Source organism: Filicampus tigris, chromosome 10 (genome assembly GCF_054856515.1).
Source record: "Filicampus tigris isolate MCC_2025a chromosome 10, RoL_Ftig_1.0, whole genome shotgun sequence".
Classification (NCBI taxonomy): domain Eukaryota; kingdom Metazoa; phylum Chordata; class Actinopteri; order Syngnathiformes; family Syngnathidae; genus Filicampus; species Filicampus tigris.
The window spans coordinates 23923142-23947167 of NC_141226.1; the positions used below are offsets into that span (position 1 = coordinate 23923142).

General features: G+C 42.3%; 1 protein-coding gene across 2 annotated transcripts in view; it reads left to right on the forward strand.

Annotated features, from left to right (window-relative positions):
- Positions 1–24026, forward strand: part of pth1r (parathyroid hormone 1 receptor) — a 64127-nt gene that overhangs the window by 9521 nt on the left and 30580 nt on the right. The window contains exon 1 of one of the 2 annotated variants that reach the window (XM_086042672.1): positions 6202–6484. The exons of the other annotated variant lie outside the window; for it this stretch is intronic. Within the exon in view, the coding sequence (XP_085898798.1) occupies positions 6416–6484 (69 nt within the window). The 5' untranslated portion in view covers positions 6202–6415. Of the gene's footprint in view, positions 1–6201; positions 6485–24026 lie in introns of those variants that run through there. 2 annotated transcript variants of the gene reach the window in all.

The following is a 24026-nucleotide window of genomic DNA, read 5'->3' on the forward strand; positions in this document are numbered from 1 at the left end:
CACCCTTGAACGCGTAGCTATCGATTTTGTTTTTCGATGCTTTTTATACGCCACCGTAATCTGCTACTTTCTGGCTTGCGCGTGGAGACGCTGCTTGGGGGCGCAATCTTCTCCGTGGAAAATCAACAAGAGAATGGAAGGTCACATGTCACCGTGCTGGCTTTTTGTTTATGACAGCTATCATACTGTTTCCCTGTCTCCTCACCCCAGGAATAACCTTTCCATAATAGGAATGCGGAGGCGAGGCTGTGATTTTTGAAGACGGTGCCGCCAGAAGAAGGCTTTGATGAGAGTTGCGGGAAGAAAAGGCAACCGTGTATGGATTGCTCGGCAGACGCGCCAATGTCTTTGCGTCTCTCCTCTCTGGATGTCGATCAAACGACAGCTGACAATAAATCACTCATATCGTCGCTGTCATGTGAAAAACACTTATCTCCGTTTTTTTTTTTTTTCAATTTCTTATTTTTACGTGAATGGCGTTTCCACGTTAGAGACATGGCATTAATGTGAAAATGGAAAAAGTTTCCAAAATTGGAGAGAAGTGTTTTTCACGGGACAGCGACGATATGCTCTTTTTCACTCGTTTGATTCCGCCTTGATCAAAACTAGTTGGCTCTGCTGCGCTAACTTGAAATGAACACATTCACTGCCAATGACGAATCGACTTGCCTTTTCGCAGTCCAGCCATTCAATCCCGGGAATGTACTTCAATTTTTTTTCAAACGTTAGGGTAAAAGAGGCTCTGAAAATGTCTTGGCAGTCAATGAGTTAAGAGCAATCGAAGTGGGGGACGGACATCCGTCCATTTTCTAGATCATCCTCATTAGGGTCCCGGGTCAGCTGGAGCCCACGCTGGTTTCAAGCACCCCAAATTGTGTACAAAGTGTGTGAAATGTTGCAGCCGTTACATTGTGTCATTTCTGTAAGGGCCATTCACATTGGCAAGTAAAAGCTAGTCGAAAATAGCTTTTGGGCCCAGGATGACGCACGCTGCGGAGAAGGCCTGAGACATTATTCATTATCTCACAGCATGGTAATTTACCACCCGTATGTTGCCGCCACACTTTAGTAGGCATCGGGCGCAAAGGCGACTCCATTAAAGTGTCATCCGTCTTCATGTTACACACGGCGCGGTGACTGCATATGACATTCTAATGCAACATTTACGGCAACCGGCACTGACAACGTGCTTGCCCGCTACAGTAAACGAGCTAAATGAGCAATATCAATCTACCGGTAACTGGTTTGATGTATTGACCGAGAGCACTGGCTATTTCATAACAGCTTTTTCCTCATGTTGTCCTCAGGTGCCTGCTTTTGCCAAGTGGCGTTGTCAATGTTGTCGATCGTGTTGTTTTTTTCCTAGTCAGTTCACAAATGGAAAAGCCACCCCGCCGCCCCCAAAAATGTAGATGTAGGAAAAGCCTATGAAACGTGTGCAAGGTTAAATGATCCTTAACTAAATCTGCACTTCCTGGCTGTGCCTGAATATGTACATTAAGATTCATGCGGTAATTGCGTCATCCATCCATCTTTCCGCATTAAAAGGAAATGATAACAGAATGATTACAAAAGATGGGGGAAAAAACGGTGTATTTGCACCAATCGGACTTAATTCTTCCTTTTCACTCTGTCTACTGTCAAGTTATTGTTAAGTCAACCCAAACCTATTTTTTTCCCAGAATATGTTCTATACAGGCCCACTAGTCGAAACAAGGCATTCCGATCGATACCTCGTTTGAATTGTGGGTAATATGCTTCAGTTAAGGGGACGTGGATGAAGTGCAGGACAAGGGCGCAAAGCGGGCGCGGCGACAGAGCACACAGCAGATTTGGGACACCCTACACACTCGTACCTTCCGATCAGGCTTTTAATCCGAAAAAAAATGTGTTCATGTAAACATAGCCAATGATGATTAAAATGGTAGGAAACATCCATCCATCCTTTATCTGAACCGCTTATCAGATAAATTTTAAGCAGCACTTCATTTATATAAATCTGTGCAAGTGGTTACATGTTTATGAAGTGAACATTCCATTCCGTGATTACTTCACATTAGCATTCCTAGGAAATGACAATGTCCCATCATTGGTGAGCTATTTTTACAACAGTGACCCATTTGATCATTGGGGGACTGCCTGGTTCCTGCGGACACATTATGCGCAAACCTGGTGTCAAAAAATATTATTAGTGTGAATACATTCTACTTACCGCTACTCAAATCAATCTAACAGGAAACACCGGAACATGTGTTTTAAACCAAAAAAAAAAAGGGACGTATGGTAAGACTGATTCATTGGATAATAAGAAAGAGAGGGACTAAAGTAAATAAATAAATAATAGAATAAATACTGTAAAATTGGTTTTCACTTGTATTTATGTATATTGTATGAAAATGGTATTCTTGGTATTCAACAAGCTAGTGGTAATCAGTTAAAAGCTCAACTCAAAAGGTGGGTCTTGAGCCTCCGTTTAAAAACATCAAAGCCTCTGAGCCCTGAGCTCCTTGGCGAGGCCGTTCGACAGACGGCATCCATAGACGTGGCCTCCACGGGTTTTTTTTTCAAATCTGACTCTGGCCATTACCGAAAGGCTGATCCTGAAGCACCTTAAGGTCCCTGAGGGTTGATAAGGTAAAAGCAGATCAGTAAGATCAGACGAGCCAAGACCATGAAGGCTTTTATTAATGAATGCCCCCTAGAATCTTCAAATCAATTCTGAAACACGCACAGAACGAATGCGCGACGTGTAAAATGGATGTAATGTACATCCTCGTCTTTCTGGGCCTTTTTAGCAGACCAGCGGTTGAATTCTACAGCTTGAGGAAGATCAGAAAAATGAGTGTTGCAGTAATTATTATAGCAGGAGACAAAGGAGTGCATCAGCACCTTTGTGCTTTCTTGAGAGCGAGAGAGAGACATGGGCCGACTAGCAATATTTTTTGATGTGCTAACAAACAATTTTTGCGTGTGGGTTAGCATTTAGCTCAGATTTCAAAGGGGAGTTTTGAAAGTTTATACATCAGCCATCTAGTGGTACAACTTCAATTTGATGTCTGTCTGTCACCTGCATAAAACCAGCCAATTGGGTAAGTCACAGCAGCCAATTTACATCATCCTCAAGTGCCGATCTACTTGCAGTTTCTTTTAAATGTACTTGCAAATGTTAATCTCACGCATGGACTCCAGCGAATCTGTTATGCTTTCGCTATGCATGCGCCTCGCATTGAGTTATTTTATCTGCTTTCCATAATGGTTATTTAATAGACTTTTGAAGTCATGATTAACTGTAAATTTGTAATAAGCCCAAAGGCAAAATATCATATTTTTCTTAAGATGATGCTGTTGTGTATTTGGTTCCAAGCATGCCTGAAGCCAAATCCAGCCCTTTGTTTTTGGTCGCGTTCATGCATGTACAGTATGTGCCTTTTCTGATTATCATCAACAAATAAAAAAGTAACCTTAAAGGTTCTGAACATAGCGGAATTGACTTTTAGAAAAACTATTAAATGAGATGGAACAGCTCCAAGCATTAGTCAGTTGGCTGTGCTCCGCTAATTAAGAGGGAGCCTGGTCCAAGCCAAAAATGCCAGGGGCAGTTTTTTTATTTAGTTTTTATCCCAGTCCACTCTTGCATTACACAATACATCTTTATTTAGATAGCACTTTGACAACAGCTGGAGCTGTAATGCTTGACAGAACATTTAACGTAAAATAACAATAATACACTAACGTCACAATTTAATCAACACACAAATCACAAAAATCCAGGTTACACCGGGCACCCATATGTCTACATTTTGATCATTATTACTGGAATACTGTACACTGTGTATAAGCATATTCAGAAAAAAATATATATACACATTTGCAGTGCTTACAAGATTTTGGGGTATTTGAGTTGAGTTTATTTTTCGTTCCTGATTTGGTCTAACTTGAATCAAGCTGGATGGCTGGTAAAACAAGTAGATGTAGCAATTTCAAACATAAATTTTTTGATAAAATTGCACCTCAAGATGGAATTATTTTATCATTGTATGATTCTTTTTTTTTTTTTTAGCTGTCGTGACTGTGGACGAAGCCCAATTTCCCAATAGGCTGACAGCATATTTCTTTCGGCTCAACAGCGCCTACGCTGGATGCAGCCAGCTATTGCACTCCATTTAGCCTCCACTGTGAAAATTACTTTAAAAAAAAAAACACAAACATTGCCAGATGGAAAGCAACTTGCCGATCCTTATGGGATTACAGAGTGGGAGGAAGATGTTAGAAAGTGGCCCGGTGTTCATCTTTAATTAGTGGAGAAAGCTAGTGTTTACACTTGAGAGAAAACTGCAGCCGTGCTTAGGCCATCGTCGACAGAAAGAATGACGTCCTCACAGCAAACTCTACTTGCATGGCAGGGTGAGTAATATAGCCAGCGAGTCTGCTAGTTTATTTTGTTTTGTTTGTTTTATAAAAGGGAACTGAGAATCACGTTAAATTGTTGACAGCGATCTAGGTGGAACCGCACTGTAGGGCTACTTTGAAGTTGCCGTAGTGTCCCACATGCCCAGGTAAAACATCACAAACAATAATGCGGTCGAATTAAAAGGTGAAGATACACAGAGCCAGTATGCACTGAACATAATCATAGTGTAATGAGTTAGTTAATGACCTGTTATCACTAGTAGCAAATAGCTTAATTGCCATTATTGCACAATTCCTGACCACTTACTCAACATCTCAAGAGAGAAGTTAAACCAAATGACCACAAGAACTCAAGTATGAAATGAGCACCGCAGACGCGATTATGTCCCCGATGCAGTCTGTGTGTTTCATGCAGCCGCAAACTCCTGCGGTTGTTGAAATGATCCTATTATTTTTTTCAACATTTTTCAAAAACAATTAAAAACCACACTGGAAAAATACAAATCTTCCCATCTACACAATATCTGTCTGCCTCTTTTATTTTTTTTGCTCCAGTGATGCTCGCGCAGCTTTTGATGACGTAGCCGGAAAGGGGTCTATAGCGCAAACGGTCCGCAGTGCCATATTTTGTTAGCGGCTTAACATGATAACTTTTAAATCAATTTTGACCAACTTTTCCAAGATTTGTTTTCTTTTTCTTTCTTTTTTTACTGAACCGTTTTTTGCAAGCAAATAAGTCTTGACGTCGGGATGTTAATATTTAAATTTAAATCCAAGAGATGGATTTAAACCGGGGCTCTGCATTCTGTCTGTGTAATTGAGAGTTACAAGATGCGCCCTTTGAGAGGCTGAAAGGGGGCGTGGCCTGCGAGGGCGAGGCGCTTTGGCCAAGGCTGTGCGATGTGTTGAATGTACAGTTTGTTTGAGAGCCTGAGAAAATATGTCACGTCGTGAGTCGTGCTTTTGACTCCGACGCTCGAGAGCGGAAGCCAATGAGCGGCTGCTACCTGCCTCCTCTGCGCTCCCCCCCGCCTCCCTCCCCTTCCTCCCCCTTTTCCATGGCCGCAAAGTCAGTCACTAGTGCCGACTGCCGAGCGAGCGAGCGAGCGAGCGAGACTGTTTGACACATCTGGAGCGAGAAACTTACTTCAACGCGCACAAACCGCGACGTTCTTTTACGCGTCCGGCCGGTTTTTGGACGTTCGTCTCTCTTTCTTTCTTTTGGCTGTTGTTTTGAGGGGGAGATAAGTTGAGACTTCTTCCTTCGCGAGGATTGTCATACATTCTGCCACACGTGGAAGACGCCTCACAAATTGATGCGTAAAAAGTGGTAATTATTGAGAAAAGTGTTCTTGTTTTTAGTCATGGGGAACCACGCCAGCACCACGGATGGTGACGATCTTGAGTGACATTCCCTCCCACAGCCATTCCAACAACCTGGCGTGGTATTATTATTATTATTATTATTATTCTTTTTTTTTTTGAATTGTTCATTTGACTGCACGTTTCTTTTGGAAGACGTGGCTGGAATAAAGCGTCATGGCTCCAAGTCTGAGGAGGATTTTTTGTCTAAAAAAGACCTAAAAATACAGCGTTGGTTTTTTTCTCTTCCCCCTACAAAGACTCATTTGAACTTCCCACCGCAGAAGGCAGAGCGACATAAATAGTGCTGACATGTGGATGTAATTTCACGAGAAAGGGAGGGAAGGGGAGTTTAAAAGACACACATGCAAAAAAAAAGTGTGTGTCTGTGGGGTGGGTGGGGGGGATTAAAGTGAGCGCTGCTGAGCCTATAAGCGTTTAGATGATAGGAAATTAAAAGACCGGCTGGATTACAGAGCGTAAGCAGCATCAAACGGCAGATGGAGTGAAAAAGAAAAAAAAAAAAGAAAAAAGCACCACGCACTCCACTTTGAAACGTAGATTAAATAATTCAAATCCGAGCATCATCAGCATCTTTTGGGAGAACCCAGCGAGGACTCCGTCTGACTGCAGCAGCTCAGTGATGGGCTCCACTGCGCTGCTCCACAATCTGGATTTGCTTCTCATCTCACTGCTCTGCACGTTCTGGCTGGTAAGAACTTTTTTTCTTTTTTTTCTTTTGCCCCCTTACTCTTGACAAGCAATCTTATGCTCTTTGACTTGGATGTCGCCTGCAGGCTGCTTTCGTGACACACATCCGTGGCAGATAGACAGCATCGGGGTGGGCGCAACAAGAGGGCAAAATACTCGCTGGCCATTTCATGATTAGGGAAATCTGACAGCAAAGATCATTTTGTCCACGTTACGTGGTAGTTGTTTGCAACACTTTCTACTATTCTAATCCTCTCACGCAGCTCTGCAGCCCAAACGTTAGAACCAGCTCCCATGCAGTACTGCAGTTTATGACTGCAAAACTACAAGCACAACGGTAAATGCAAATGCAAATGCGTGGCATGCACGTTAGCGTGAGACTGAGTCAGCCTCGGGGTTCACGAAATCAATTAAAGCATTCAATTGAATGAACTCAATTGGACGCCAAAATGTATATTTCCCACAAAAACTGCATCTTTGTTCATCTATGCAAGCAATGACCGCTGGAACAATTAAATGTTCATCCACTGACTGGATGGCAGCAGGCGGAATTGATCTGTGTATCCACCTGTTGCCATTCACACGACAGACAGTCAAATAGAGCTGAACGATTTTCAATGGTAATCCAATAGAGATTTTTGTTTCTCTCAATATTGCCATTTATTTTATTTTTTTTCAAGGTCCTCTGCCCATGCGCATATTTATTTTAACAAACAAAAGCAACAAATTAATCCGTCTTGGAATTCATCCATTTTTTTTTTTAATCAGTTTTTATGACCTTAGCATTCGACCGGGCGGATCACCAAAATCTGTTATGGAAATCATACCGATTGTGCAGTTGTTAATATCACGGTATGATGAAGAAACTATGCAGATGAAGTGGGGGGAATAGTGCGTTTGCCCCATTTAGTGTCTGCAATGGAGTCAGGCGGTGGCGCAATTCTGTCCCCTGGTTTTATTCACCTTGTGAATGGATGAAATCTCAACCAGGCTCAGATCATGTTAAACTGGCTGCAAATGTTTGCATCACGCAATTTAGTTGCGTTTAGTCCTAGCACCGCTGGTCTACAGCAGAGTCTTAACATCTGCGCCGACGATATAGTGAGCAGTAGGACATAAAGTGCAACGCAAGAGTGCGGTTCTGATCCGCAGGGCTACGGAGGACAAGCACATGAACAATCCAGATGTTTCCCTGTCCGATGCATGAAAATAGTCATAGACAATGAAGAATGTTGTACGCTCAGGCTTATACGCTGATGCGCAAGTTTGCTCCCGACTCTGTTTAAATCTCATGAATAAATCTCCTTGTACACCTGGGCATAGGCTGCAGGTTGCCTCTGCGATGGACCGGTGCGTCTGAGATGTTGCTCTCTGTACCAGTCAACGCTTTGCAAGCTGCACTAAGAACTCGAATGTACGGCTTTATTTGCAGGCTGGAAAAGTCTCCAAATCAAATGTTGGTGTCATTCACAAATCGTGCATTTAGTGCAATCCAATACCAGTCAAACATGCGCAAACACCGGTACGCTTGTCTTTTTACTGTGCAACTGTTGAATCTTTGGGTCAGCCTTTTTAAGAGGACCCCGAGTCCAGAATGAAAATTGAATTGAATTGAAATTGAACATAATTGCCATTTGAGGTAATAATAAAAAATACAAATAAAAAAAATAAATATATATATATCTATATATATATTGTAGTGTGGTGAAAAGAAAAGGAGTGTGTCACTTCCCAAAAACAGGAAGTCACCCAGAGGTCCTCCACACACAAAACCACTCTGTCCCGAACACACTCAAATTTTAGTTCCATGGAGGAATTATGTCAACAAGCACCACAGTACTTCGTACTGTACTGTAACTTCACTTTGGAGCGATGTCGATGTGCTGACAGAGGAAAAGAAAGGAGAAGTTATTTTTGGTGGTCGGTATGACCGATACTGTACAGATTTTTTGGAGGCCGGTGACATTTTTTGGCAGAAAAAAAATACTGGTTATCGATGAATCAGCCGATTCATTCAAAAAATATCAAGCCTATTGACTAAAATAACTATATGCCTTTCAATGGGAGTCATCATACGCGGATTTTGTCTATTCGTGGGCCGGCCTGGTCCCCATTCCCCGCGAATGGTGCGGATAAATGTCAATTTTGAAAGACAGGTCCGTAAAATGAACTTCATCCACAAATTCCATCCTATAGAATTCTGTGTAATAAATAATGAGGCCGGTGTTGTTTGTGTGCAACTGCTGCAAAACAATCGGCGCACCTAGGTTCATTTGTTGGAAGGGCCATAATCGGCCAATTAAATCGGCCGGTCGATTTATCGAGAAGTAGATGAATCGATTGTCGCTGAGTTGTCACGGGAGATTTCTTATCTTCGGTGAATTCTAAGAGTGCCAAGTTCAGGTGAAGCTGTTGTGGGGGGCGCTGTTGGGGGGGCAGGTGCTGGCCAAGGCACCGCGGGAGATTTGGCGGCCTGAGATGTCTTCGTTCTTCTTCTTCTTTGCTGGGTTTAACGCCAGCTGGCACGCTCATCCTCGTCTTTTCATCGGAGAGTGTCGCAAATGCGCGTATGGAGCGCTTGTTGCTCGGCGTGTGTTGTGGCAGAAAGAACATTTTCGGAACCTTTTGGACATCAGTCAGTGGTGTTTTCATATCTCCAAATGTTCGCCAGCCGGATGTTTTGAACTCGGCGACCTTCTGTATTGAGTTTTTTTCCATCATATTTGATTCCAAACTCTTATAAATGCCCGAGTGGTTGTGGCTCGCCGGTAGGGATGCAAAGATGTGCGGTAGTCCAACACGAAGGCTCCGAACTGGCCCTCAAGTCGTTCGAATGGCAGAAGGCCCGCCGCCGCCGCAGCCGCACCACCGGGTTGCTTCTGTGTGTCTTGGCCGGGGGCCGTTGTGCGTTCCGCAGGCGCTTTGCCAATCTTTTGAGGATCAGCGCCGCTCCGCAGGATGTGCTCCATCGGGGTCCACGTCGCATCCAGCACAATTAAAGCAAGCGTCACTGATGTGTAGCTTGGGCTGTTTGCTTAGGCTTCCTCCTTGAGATTTTCCTTTTTCCGAGCCGTGACCGGAAAAAAAAAAAAAAAAAAGAGACATGGACACATGGGATGCCAAAGCAAAGAGTGGAAAGTCTGCGTCTGTGTTTGCAGAAAGAACACAAAGCTTTCTCAATTTCGATGCGCTGCTTTCCAAATACTTCAAGCTTCTACTGATGGTTATTTTCTCAATGCGCTCATTACTTTGACATGTCACCAAAGTCCCTGTCGTAAATCCCAAATGGATGTCGTCCTGCAGCCTCGATTCTTTTGTACAGATCTCAAACTTTGCTGACTAAAAGAGCAAGGACAGCTCAGAATATATTCACATTTAGGAAAAAGGAGAAAGTACACTGGTCAACATATTTTTCCTAACCTTTTTAGGCATAGGTGAAGGTAAACCTTTGATTTTTTTTTTTTCATCTGAATCTGCCCTCATTTTTTCTCTAGCATATTGGAATCAAAAATCCATTAGGCCATCTCTGATTCAATTTTGCTGTTGACCTGTGTTATTATTTTTAGTCCTTGAAGAAAAATGACCCCCTTAACCAAATTATTTTTAAAAAATCTCATATTTCACCTTTGTCATGAGAAAACGTTTTTTTTTTTAAATATTATGCTCAACAAAATTTTTCATGCAGTAGTATTTTCTTGTAATATTCTTGAAAAAATATGACTTTATCCCTTGAACTCAGGACTTTATAAATCAGACCAACTTTTACCAGTAAAATGATTTTCCCTCACATATTTTGTTTTTGTGGGAAAAAAACCTCATAATATTCAGAATTTATTCTTGAAATTTGACGAATTATTAGTAATTCTTAAATTACATCTTTATCCTCAAAATGTTTCAAATTGGTTCTCATATAAAAAGGTTTATTTGCATTTCTGACCTTGTTAAATGACCCTTTTTCCAATATGACTCTTGAGGTCACAATTTTATTTCTTCTTTTACATGTAATTAAGGTTTTATTCTTGTGAAATCACATTTTTTTCCTTGGAGTATTATGATTTTATTCTAGTAAAATAAAAGAAATGCACTCGGAATTGAAATTTTACGCTTGTAAAATTGCCTCACTGCAATCTTTTCATAATATTACAAGTTTATTCTTATAAATATGACTTTAATATCTCATGTTTATGACCCTGTTCTTTGTTACAATCTGTGAAATTATGGCTTTGTTACGCAAATGATTGCAATTTTATTCTTTGTAAAATGACCTGGATTTTGTTCTCAGAATCACGAGTTCAATCTTAAAAACGGATAGCTTTGTCCTGGAAATAATATTTTTCACCCAATATGATCATTTTTGTGTTGTTTTCAGCACGACACAAATATTTTTTTCCCCCATAAAACTGTGTTCCTAATCCCATAACATACACTATTGAAATATTCAGACTTGCAATATTCCAACCTTGACTTGAGTGGAGACGGCGAAGTGATGAGGTGTTCTACGAGCACTGCGCGGTGCCGGCAGTGCCACTGCATGTTCTCCGTCAGGGTCAGCTGACTCTGGCAAACAAAAAACCCAGTTGAGGGTAACGACTCTCCTCACTTACTTACTTATCACATTTATTTTTTTTAAGCGGAAGCGGAATCTGGGCCGTTGTTAAATTGGGACCTCATGACTGGGATGACTCGCGCGTGTTGGAAGCGAGTCGTTGTGATGACGTCGAACTTTTGTGCTGCACACGGCACTTTGGTGGACGTGATTATTATGCAATGTGATGCACAGGTTCAAGCATGATTCTAATCGGTGCGTAGCTTGGCCCGTACATGGATGAACTTGAATACGTACTGACATTGCAGCCGGACAACAATTCAAATGTGCTCTGGCAGAGATGCTGAGGCGGGTAAAACAACACCTGGGAAGGTTTCTTTTGATCTGCTTGGGTGGCTTTTAATACATTGAATGTTTTTAATAAGCCAGTCATTATAGTAAGGGAATAAAATGAAGATATGAGAAAACTGGGAATTTCACATGACTATTACCATGAGCAAGTGAAAAAATACATCCGAAAATGTGAATATGCTGACAAAAATATTTTCTGGGAATAAAACGGCAAGATCAAAAAGAGGAGCTTTCCTAAATATATTTTCCAAGAAAAAGTTGTTCATTAAGAATGGAGTCGTATAATGTGAAGAGAAAGTTGTTTTCTTGGGGCAATGAAGACAAAAATAGAAATAAATAATCAAATCAAATCATATGCCCATATTGCAGGTATTCAAAGATTCAGTCCACATTTACACGGGTGCTTCAAAGTGTTTTGCCGCGGCCTTGATCATGGGCTGATTTTATCATGCGGCTCCATTAGGACAACTCAGCCCTGGCAGCTCCCAATGGAGCCTTCCTTTCAAACCACACTTTCATATTACCCAGCCGTGCCGATTCACTTTCTCATTTACTCCATATGATCCAGGCAAAGACGTGTGTCCGCATTTGGAGCTTCCGTTTAGAGTACATCACATGCATGTCAACTGTTGAGATTACACACGATGTCAGGAAAGCTTCTTCTGGAGTTGTTTAACCGCAGGAAACATGCAGCGGCTCGGCGGTGACGGCATTTGTATCATTACAGGTTTTGACTGAAATTGCTGTACTAAAAAAACACCCCCCCAAAAGAACCTAATTTGCTGTGCCGGATTGTAAAGAAGCGGAATAGAAGCTGCATAAAGCGAGTAAGGCTAAAGAGCCTTTTTTTTTTTTTTTTTTTTTCCCTGTGTAAACGAGTCAGCGGCTATCATCTGTCATCAGTCAAGTTGTTTACTTGAATTTTTAGCAGGATCAGCGACGATGCGTCTCACGGACGTGACCTGTAAGTGGAGCGGAAAAGCCTTGACACAAAATGTCAGTCTGCCCACTGCAGACTTGGCCTTTGGAGGATTCCCTTTCGTAATGTCGCCGATGTCATGATAAGGATGAAGCCGTGGTTGCTTATCTGCGTTTCTTCAAGCTCAAGCGCCTCATTGCTGGGATTTTTGAGGTGCTTGTTGAGTTAATAGAGCAGTCTTGAGTTTCACTGGTGTGCAGTGTCTGTGTTTGGCTCAGGAAAAGGGCTTGTTTCCTTGACTTACTGTGACCTCTCGCTGCTATCCCCCCACGACCCCCCCCCCACCCCCTCCTCAACCTTTTCATCCGAAAAAGGCCAGGGTGTATGGAGCTCTATGCCACTTGAACACCTCCTCCAATAGATATTCTTGGTCACCGAGTGTGCCTTTATTGCAGGGATGGCCCCGTTGTTTAATTCAGCCCACTGAATGTTTACGTTATAAAGTGTCCTGTAACATTTGTTGCATTCAGTTAGTCAATTACCGCTGGTATTTCTGGTTGATTGTATTCAGTGAAAAAAAAAACTTTATATCGGTATTGTACATCTAACATGTCTTGAGTTTATGAAAATATTCGCTACATTGCTGTATTGTACATCTAACATGTCTTGAATTTATGGAAATATTCGCTACATTGCTAGCATAACGTTTTCATGATGGAGTCTTGCCAAAAATGAAATGGTACCGGTTTGATGTGGTATTTTAATGGGAATGTACGATCAATTAAAACATGAGAGGCGATCGTGTAAAATCCAGGTGCAGAAAGCAAACCCTGCCGTAGTTTGTCTTTAGCCACCGGTGCTTCTACTCAACCGGCAGATAAATTAGCTCACGAGTTACAGTTTCACACATTTGTTACAGAAGCAAATGAATAGTCACGTCAGTGGAAATAATTACAAAATGAAGAGTAGATATTTAGATAATGATGTTTTTTCCCCCCTCCCTTCTCATTCAAAACACATTATAGATAAGGGTGTGTGAAGCACACCAAGGCAGTCCTCAAATTCTCGCTACGTTTGCTGTAGCATCGTTTCATCAATGGTAACAGTGGCATCTGTGATCGTTTGTGGCAGGTCATGGAAGTCTCGTATCTTTGTTCCATGCACACGGCCTGAACATTGATCTGGTGAACAAGGTGACCTGCAGACAATTGGCTCGTCTCTTCCAACACATTGGTCTGCAAATGTTTAACTGTAGAATTCAAAACCTTGAGTGAAAAATGTGATTAAGAAGAAACGAGATTGATATACCTCATATTACATTGTAAATGGACTTTGTGTTTTTCTCCTTTATTTAAGCGCATTTCCCACAATTCTGAACAGTAATATTAGCATTTACACTAATGCTAACTAACAGCAACACAGCTACTGTACTGCTTGTGCACAGAACATAACTAGCTAGGGACCAAGCCCTGCTGCGAACAGCAAACGGCAGCAAGTAATTCATTTCAGTCAGTGATTACATGTCAGATTTTTAAACATTTCTATTCAGGTGTTTAGAATATCTGGAGGCACAGATGGACACCCTGACATCTGTGTTTCCAAGCGCTTTCCGACACAATTTACAGTACAACAAAGCACTCAGACAGTACCCATCTTCTCAGGAAGGTGAGGAATTTTTATAGTCAGTTAAAAGACATTCATGATCCATTCTCACCTTCAATATCACATCCTGGTACGATTTCCTCACTAGCGAACAGAAAGCGAAACTCTTGACGCATCACAGGGCAAGCTGGCAAAAATAATCGCTTTGCCGCTAACTCCACCGTCTCAGTGCTGTGCATGGAGCAAAAGTAAGTCATACAACAACAAACAATAAAACAAATGAATAACGAAGACAGTGAAAAGCTCAAAAACAGGAACAACAAAACCAAGTCTCATGATGAGTCAAAAGCCAAAGAATAAAAATGAGTCTTAAGACGTGTTGGGCAAAAGAAACCAAGTCCCGCTTGGCAGAAAAGCAAATCATTAAAAGAAATGAATTATCCATTGAGCTATCCATCTTGATAGATCTAGATCAATAGCTTCTCTGGCTACTTATCTATCTATAGCCATAGCTATCTATAGCTAGCTAGCTAGCTATAATCCATGCTATAGAGGGACCACATAATAACACTTGTTGGAAAACAAAGTTAGGGCTTGCCACATGCCTTAAACACGTTCAAACAAACACATATTAAAGCAGGGGTCCTCAACGTATTGACAGCAAAACTATAGCTTTAGTTCCCCTTCAACAAAATTACTGATCGTAAATAAATAAACTGCCTACCTAAGTTCTAAAGTGTCGTTACTGTAAGCACTGTACTGTGTGTACCATCGGCGGTGACGGTTGGCACTGTTGCGTTAAAGCTAAAGTGTCTGAATAGTCTGAATATGCGCAATACTGCCCAGTGTACAGGTTGTACTCGGGCCTTGCATTATCACAGATGTGGGCGTAGTGACTGATTGGCTCTCCTGTTGGGTTTATTTGTACGAGGTTGTATGTCAATGTTGTGCTGCAGACCTCCCGGTGGGCGGCGATATGCTTGGAATCCCAGAGTAGCCTCCCGCCTTTGAGTCCACGTGAAAATTCTCAGATGTACCTCTGCTATTGTCGCCATCCTCTGTGCCCTACCCCCACCGTTTCTCCCTGAATAGAGTTTCAAGTATACACAATTCTCCAGGCCCCTTTCACAATTTTCACGACCACCGCCATCGTCGGCTACACAACTGAAATTCTGATTGTAATCGGGTCGATTTACCCCCCAAATGATTACAAGCTGCGGTTGATTGTGCTTTTTCGGAAAGGTCCTTGTAGGTCACGCTTCATTAAGGCTGTTGACTTTATTGTTCTTCTATATATACATTCGATAGTATATGCGTCCCTATAAAGGGCATGGCCTAATGAGTGACGTCGGGCGCTTGAGTTGGGTTGGCCAGTTAGGGCTATGTTCACACTGCCACTCAATTCAGATTTTTTTTCCTTTTTTTGCCCATATATGACACATCAGAATTTTTTTTTTTTATTGTTATGCAGTGTGATCAGTACACTTCAGATTTTTTTCAAATCTGACCTGGGCCAATTTCGTATGTGGATATAAATTGGATATGTATGTGACGCGTCCGCAGGATAAATGCTCATCCACGCTTAGACGTCATCAAAAGCCGTATATGCGCTCCACGCGGGTGCTCAGGAGACCTGAAACCCGAAAAGTTTTTTTGAGTAACAGTTGTCTTTACATTTGACCTTCATTTAATCCCACTTGAAACATGAAACATAAAGTGAACGTTTGTGTTGATAGTAGTCATTCAGCCACGCAGACGGTTCATTTATTACGCATGGCAATGACGTGACATCATCATTAGTAGACGTCTCCATTCATTGAGGAGATTGAGGAGTGTTGCCTCCTTTCCTCAAAATATTTCTACCTCTTCCCGCCTCGCTACTCTGGCGATATGAGATGATAAAAAGATGATCCCGTGCCATTGAACTGTTAAAAGTAATTCACATGGACAAAATCAGGCGTTCATGAACGTGGCCCGGACAAAACTAATAATAGCGCCGTAACTATTTATTTATCGCCGCAGTCAAATGATTTCTGTACCTCTCAATGATAAGTGAGTCCTGTTGAAGGACCTGAGATGCGCAGCTGTGACCAAGATTTTTGTACATTCCACACCACAAAGACTTTATAATCTTGGCAGTTCACTGTCACCCGCAAACATTCAAGACACCCTGCACAGGATGCGGCAAAGCAGGCCCAGAACATAAACAAGCATCCTCCGTGTTTCAAATTAGCTACACTGTTTGTTTGTTTTCTCTTTGTATGCTGTAAACATAGAGCTGGTATGAGTTTTGCCTCATCTGCCAGAAGAAGCTTTGTTACTTGTCATTGTGCATTTTGGCAAGTTCGATTCTATTCTATTCTAACTGACACGGCGACATCTAAAGTGGAAGGCACATCTTTAACTCATTCACTGCCATCAATGACACCCAGAAGAACATGTTAAAATCGATCCTTAGCCAGGTGCCCAAAAAGAAGGAAGGACTTTGATTTGAATTACACTACATGGGTTCAAGTGCGACATTTGGGATATGTGTCATGACGGCATGGAATCCGATGTCGTCGGAATCAGGCCTTTTTTCAAATGTCAACAATAATGTGACATGCATCCGATACCTGCCAATTCCAGTGGTGTGTTAGATGAGCAAAATAGTTGTCAGTGGAGTTTTGTGAAGGTTAGCTGCCATTTAAATCAAGCCCAGGCCCACTAAATGTGACGCTTGATATTTGCATTCTCAGTCCATACGGTTTTTTGGGGGTTTTGTTTTTTTTTGTACCGCTTATCCTCACTAGGGTTGTGGGAGCTGGAATCTACCTTGGCCTTATCAGACGGATATGAACGCCGCTTGAAATGTACACGAAAATAGGAAGTCCAAAAATGTCCTGTACGTATGCATTAAATCCGAGTCAAGCCCTTAGACCTGAAATGTAAATCCAGCCTTTGAATCTTCCGTTCGAGTGACCCTAATGACTCACATGCTTGGGTTCAACGAAACGCACGCGTGACCCATGGTGACTTTTGCATTTATAGCCCTGGTAAAGGTTAAATCCCTTCCACTGACCCCTTGCTGTACGTTTTCTGGGTTAGGTCATGTGACGTTCGCAAGTGTCCAAATGGACGCTTCCAAAAATGCTGCTGCTTAATTCATTTTGCACAAATGTAATATTAATCAGAATGCCGTGTTTTGACTTGTGGGGGTGCATAGAACATATTATTGTGGATAAAATGTTTCGCTTAGCTTCCCATTAAATCCCAACTCACTGGATCTTTATGTCATCTTCATGCAGTTTGTTTTTTGCGCAAAGGTCACACGTGGCTTGAATATGAAAAAACAAGAATCGGTGTGCATTGGAAATGTTTGTTTACTCCAAAAAATTAAGGAAAGTCCGTTTTTTTCCCATTTTCCATTTGTGCACAAAATCAGAATTGGAGAACATAATGTTAACCTATTTTGTATTTTATTTTTTTATTTTGGGTTTTAGAACGAATATTGAGAAAACAAGTCACTACTTCTGTTTTGATGAGCTTCTTTTTTGTTTTGAAAAATGAATGCTACACAAATTCAAGAAGCATGTAGCACTTGTTTACTTGCTGGTCAGTCAGTCTCTCGTATGAGTATTTAATCCCCTTAATGTACATGTGCTAATCCTCTACATGTCACATTTTACGTCATCAGGTCGGCAATCGGAACAACTGACAACGAGACAAAAAGGCCTAATTGATATGGCCTTTGAATGTGTCGCGTTTTTCCACTGTGCCTTGTTTCGATTCTCAAGAAGTGTGTGCTTGTTTTCGCTAAGATCTTTGCCATGTGATTTGCCCTAATTCCTGGAAGGCATCATGGGAAATATTGTACATGTTATGTGTGTTAGCCCCCGCCCCCCCCCCCCAAGACCCACCCCCTCCACCACCACAATACTGCTCGGGGGCCGAAAGATGCAACATACATTACGCACAAATGGATGCCGTATTGAAGGTCACAGCAGTGTTAGATGTGGCAGGAGGGGAAAGTCATATTCCAGTTGAATGTGGAAATCAAACTAATAATCACTCGTTGAAGGTAGCAAAATGTTAGCTTTGCTCTGACCAGATTTTCTGTTGCTACTTATTAGATGAACACACATGATTCAATATTTTCTACACACGCTAATTTTGTTGATTTTAACATTTGCCCGCATTGCTCTTGCTGGTCGCCCGCCACTTTTAATTACTGGCGCCCCAGAGGGCACTCCAATCAATGTGACTGCTTTCAGTACTTGACTTTTGGCTGATTCTTTTTCATCGAAACAGGATTATTGTGCCATTGTCCCTAATTAGTCCACAATGTTTAATTGCAACTCCAAATGTCTTTTTATTCTGCTGAGGACGGTGGATATTTAGTGCCTGATTGCACGCACCTTGTAGACTCACACAGTCAGTTCCATTAAAGCGGAGGTCAACCCAAAATGATTTTTTCCAAGAGTATGGTCCCAGCAGGCCCACTAGTTGTTTTTAGCCATCTCTAGGGGCGGCCATTTTGTCTTCCGTCGACTGAAAATGACATCACAACCGCTCACAACGACCAATCACGGCTCGGATTCAGAAAACAGGTCAGCCCTGTTTGGTCGTTGTGAGCAGTTGTGATGTCATTTTCAGTCGACACAAGACAAAATGGCCGCCCCCAGAGATGGCTACAACCCAGTGCATTTTGCTGCCTAACTTATATTCCACAAAGGCAATATTCATCCGAATGCCGTGTTTCAACTAGTGGGCCTGCTGGGAACATATTCTTGAAAAAAATGCGTTTGGGCTGACTTCCGCTTTAAGGGCCGGCCTCGACCCAGAGGAAAATCAACAATTAACGAGACATGTTAGGACATTTTCCTACAACTTAAACTAGTTCCCAGATGTTTTATGAGAATGTGACGTGCCTTTGATGAAAGCATCCAAACAACACTGCAGCTCTGCTTAGCGTGGTGGTAGAAACTCTATTCCCATGACCTCACGGGGCGGACCTGTTGTTGTTGTTGAGCCCGGAGTCCAAGTCTTAAAAAGCGAACGCGAACTGTGAAGTGCATGCAAGCCCCCATAAACACAGTAAAAGCATAGATTGTAATTTCACTCACGCAGGCAGTACTTCACCACCAAGCCCAATTACTCGTCAATTACTTTGCGGATGTGTGTATGCCAAACCCCTCCACCCTGCGAGTCAACAACGTCACTGACGTCACAAGATGCTAATGCTAATGCTAGTCTCTACTTCCAACACCGCAACTCTGCTTACCGGCGTTTGGCTAGGACACAAGAATGTTTCCGCATAGTCTGGCTGTCACTTCTTGAAGAAACTTGAAGGCAGAGAAAGTTATTGTGTAATTTAGACCTCCTGCTAGGTCATAGCCGGGCCCAATTTAGAATAGCTTACTTACAAACATATTTTCAGACAGGGGCGACTCATGTCAGATGTGCTTGTCTCATTGATTGATTGATGTAAACAAGCCATGAAAGAGTCCGTTTGCTAAGTCTTTAACTAATAGTTTGCAAACTGTGTCATTTGTAAAACAAGCCGTATAATAACAAACGCGTGATGTCCCAGTGTGTTAACGGCGAAGCGCGCGCGCCGTGCCGACGATGCTCGATGGCGTCCTTCTCAACTTGACACGGTGGTGGTATCTGAATGAGAAAGATCGAACCAGTGCCGCCAACCCCAATTCAGCGCAGGCGCCTCATTACGATGATGACAGCGAGATCAAGAGCTGGCTCTGCGAATCAAGTCTTTCTTTCTTTGCTCTTGCGTTAGCCACGCAAACAGAAAGGCGCGAAAGCAGCCCGGAGGCTCACTTGAATGAGGGCAGGCCGACTGAGAACAATGTCGCTCGCAACCCGGCAGGTACAATTCATTATTCATTCATGAGCACCTTTTTCTTTTATGAAGCGATTACCCTGGAAGAGCTTTCAGGTATCTTCAAGCGACCACTTTTTCCATGCAGCTGTGTGTATTTTGGTGAAAGTCTCATTGAAAAATGCATGAGCGCATTCGGAAAATTCCTGGCGTCCATCTTGATAAATATTGCAGCGCCGCACATTCTCGGGCCTCATTGGTCTGGCAATCAGGTCAAAGAAGTTGAAAAGTAATGAGGTTGTCCGTCCGATTTGACGTAGGTATTCAAATGAAAAGAAAGAAAGAAAAAAAAAAAAAAACGGGGAAAAGCAGTTCAATCAGAAAACAGTCAGGTAGGGGCAGTTGGTGGGGATTTAATGAGATTTCAGACTAGAAGGTGACATGAGTGTAAAACAGAATTTGAAATCAACTTGACAGATTTTTTTTTTTTTTTTGCATTAAATGCGCAGAGCCTAGCTCGGTTTTGAACGGAATTCCATTCCACCGGTGGTGACATAACCCAAATTTGTCATGTAAATCCAAAGACATCCCTAAGCTACGCTAAAGCAGTCGTGAAGTCACAATTATAGTACAGGGGTATGAAAAACATAGTCATTCAAGTCTTGTTTGACCTCAATTTAGAAATACTTTTGAGGTTGAAAAAGCAGAAACGGCTTACAATTTGAATGAATTCATGTGTGGTGAGTGTAAATGGTTGTGGGTCTCTTATTTGTCCCCTGTGACCAGGGGCGGAGCCAGAACGTGGCTAGTGGGTGGGCCTGGAAAAATCAGGGTGGGCCTGAATATTTCTCTCACTGAGCGCAATCCTCCTGTCCCGACACATCGTGTATTCAAAGTGAATAATATGAACTTCTTTAGACAACCACAATTATGCCATTCTTAATATCCAATCAAATAAAAACCCAAATTCAAAAATCATTCCTTTAAGGACACATTTTTTCATGAATCTCACTGGGTGGGCCTATGCACAGCCAGGTCCCCCCCATGGCTCCGCCCCTGCCTGTGACTGCTACCTCTAGGTTCCAGTTAAGGGATCACATTTGAACATATCGCCACTATCCGGTGAAAAACACAAATGTCCAATGTTGTCATTTAAAAAAAAATGTTCACATTAATGGGTTGTATGTCAAAAAAAAAAAAAAAAAACATGAAAAAAAGGACATAAGGGGACACGGGACTGCGACGACATAACACTGATAATGACTAATGGTAAAACTTTCCATTCCGACTTTCCGTGATGGCCAGAAGCGGTACTACTTGCCTCAGGTTCATCTCTCCCTCTCATCATGAGTCAAGTATTTGCAGGTGAAGCGATCCACATCTAAATATTTATTCACGCATCACATCCCCACTTTCTGTTCCACTGAGGCGGCTCCCTCCGGCACATCCTTAACAACTCTCTAAGGACAAATTGGTTCTATGAAGCGCGAGTGTGCAAGCTTTTGACGTACTATTTGCAGCAGAGTGTCCAAAGAATTGACTACACAATACAATATGAAATATTAGGATTTCTTCTTTCATTAGGACTAACCCGTTGAGACCTCGTGTTTAAGGAAAACACGCAAGACAGAAAGTGTGCCGTGTGGAATGGAACCGGAGCGCTCGGCGGAAAGGGGGCCCCGCGGTATAGCCAACGCTGTATTTAACGGGACATCCCAAAAGCGGACACTCGGCGTCCTGATCCGGCTCCAATTAAGTCTCGCAAATAAAAAGCCTGCCAGGAAAAGTGTTTAGGACACGGAGAAACGTTCTTATTTGTTCGTTTTCGGCGATATCCAACTTTTGATTAGTCCCCCGTCGGCCAATCTGTCAGCAGGGATGCGATTTTTAAGGTCAATAGCCGCATGAAGCCTCCCTTTCCTGTCCACATCACACTTCGTCACATGCAAGATATATATGTATATAAAAGCACATATAAAATATTTACCCTGGTGGCTGGAAAGCACCGCTATTATAGGAATACAGTCAAATGTTTGTTTTACGTACTTGTTTTGGTCATTTGCCATTCTTTACACCATAGGCTAACATTGACATCCTTGTTGTTGGCATGCATTCAACACGGGGTCTCGGGGGGGGCTTTTGGACTTTCCTGGATGTTTTTTTTTTTTTTTTTTTTTTTTGGTACCTCCACAAAATAAGGAGCAAAATGATATCTGGGCCCAGTCCTGTTTTTAGTGTTCAGTGGATTTTCTTGGGGGGGGGGAGAGGAAATCAAATACCCAACATGAATATGCTACTTACACGCATGGCACCGCTTGAACCGTTTCAGGGGCTGAGGTTCCGGGATATTCTGAAGCATGTGAGTCAGTGCCACTCCTCTTCAACGCTGCAATTTACATTTGAGGATAAAAACCGCAAGCCGCAAAAAAGACTGGTTGTCCTTTGGAAACGCTCGCAGACCGCATTCTGACTTAAAGCGCCGTTTAGCTCCTAATTATACCCTCCGCCGCTCGCCAGACTGAAGCGCAGTCCCAGATGGAAACAATGTGTGCGCACCAGGCCGCTGCAGCTGGGGCGCTTGGTCAAATTAAAAAAGAAAGGACAATTCCGATGTTATATAAGTGATTTAATACGGCAAAGTATGGGTCAAGCTTTGGGAATTTAAATGCTACTAATGGTTACGTAACAAACGGTCATGTTATTAATGGACCTGCTCGCAGTGGAGCCACGCATGAGGTCACAACAATAATAATGTAAATTTAGTCACGGTTGAGTGATTTTGCACATATACTGTATGTGGATTATGAAGATTATCGCCTATAAATATCAGAGTTTAAACACCACCAGATCTTTTTTCTCCGCGTCTAGATGGAACAAAGGGTGCCCTCGTGTTAACCGTAAATGATGCACACCGAGCCACTAATCCGCCAAACTAAAAATTGAACATGCAAGACAATGTTCATATTAGTGCCAAAAACTTTTATTGTGTGTGTTTTTTTGTTTGTTTGTTTTTTAATCACAGCAAAAGCATGCATAACAAATAATGCAGTAAATAATAGTAATGTAAACATAATATGAAACAGATTGAAGGGTATCGAATCAGAACAGAAATAAGCTTAGGAATTTGAAATTGAAAAATGATAATGCAGTGGTGCCTCGAGGTCCGAGTTTAACTTGTTCACGCGCCGTAACTCAAAACACGCATTTCTCAAATCATGTTTCTACATTGAAATGAGTTGAAATGACATGAATCGGTTGCAGCCCCCCCCTCAATAAAATCGAGATTTTTGTAATGAGTTTCAAGGAAACGAAAACAAACAAATATTGTACTTTGTAAAATCATGTTGCAAAAAGAAATTCATTGTTACTCCTTCTGCTGTGTGTTGACCACCGGGGGGCAGTATAACGCAGTAACCCCGAGACAAATGAAGAAGACTTTATGAATTTGATCAATCCCATTCTATTCCATGAATGCAGCCTGTGTTTTGTACTTAATCTCTTTCCGAGTCATGACGCACGACCAGATTTATTTCATTAGGATTGGGATTGCACATTTTTTTTGTTTTGTTTTGATCCTTTTGGATGTTTTGTTTCATGCTCGCTGATGAAAACGGAGGGTACGGGGCGCCAGCTTTCGCCTCTCCTATTCACTGTGGGGAAGTTCAGGAAATGACTTTGGTCAACCGCGAGTTGCTCGAGGCGGACGTATACGTCTTCAAAATGCACAGCCGTCCCCAATCAGGACTCTCGGCGTCCTCGCATTCCTCTCTTGGACACAAGATTTTCTTACTTTGCGTTCAAATAAAGTCTTATTAGTTACACTGGGTTTGTTTGCGAAAATAATTTCAGTGTTCCGTTACCAAAGCGTCCAACTGCAGCAGCGCCTCGATCCTGTCCACGATGGCGTGTCGAGTATACAGTAGTAATACTCACAGCTCCTAAATACACTTCTCTCAATATTGGTCTTCTCGAGCGCTGCCGTTTAAGTCATCAAGCCGCAGTTTGCGCACGCAGAGAAATAGCAACTTGCGGTTTGCTCAAGTGGAGTTTGTATTCTCGCGAGCGGCTGGTGAAAAAACATGTATTTACACGGCGCATTTTCATTTTGGCCCGCTGTAAAATGCACAGAAAGAATGCTGTGTTTTGAAATGAAATACAGTAAATAAGAACGTGGATGTTTCTCCCCCCGCCAGCGGCCGTGTTGACTCTGGCGGTTTGGGCGCTAGCCAGGAGGAGGAAGACTTAGCAGAAAATAATCAGGGGCCACGCTCATTACCCGGCATCCTTTTCTCCAAATGCGACACCGT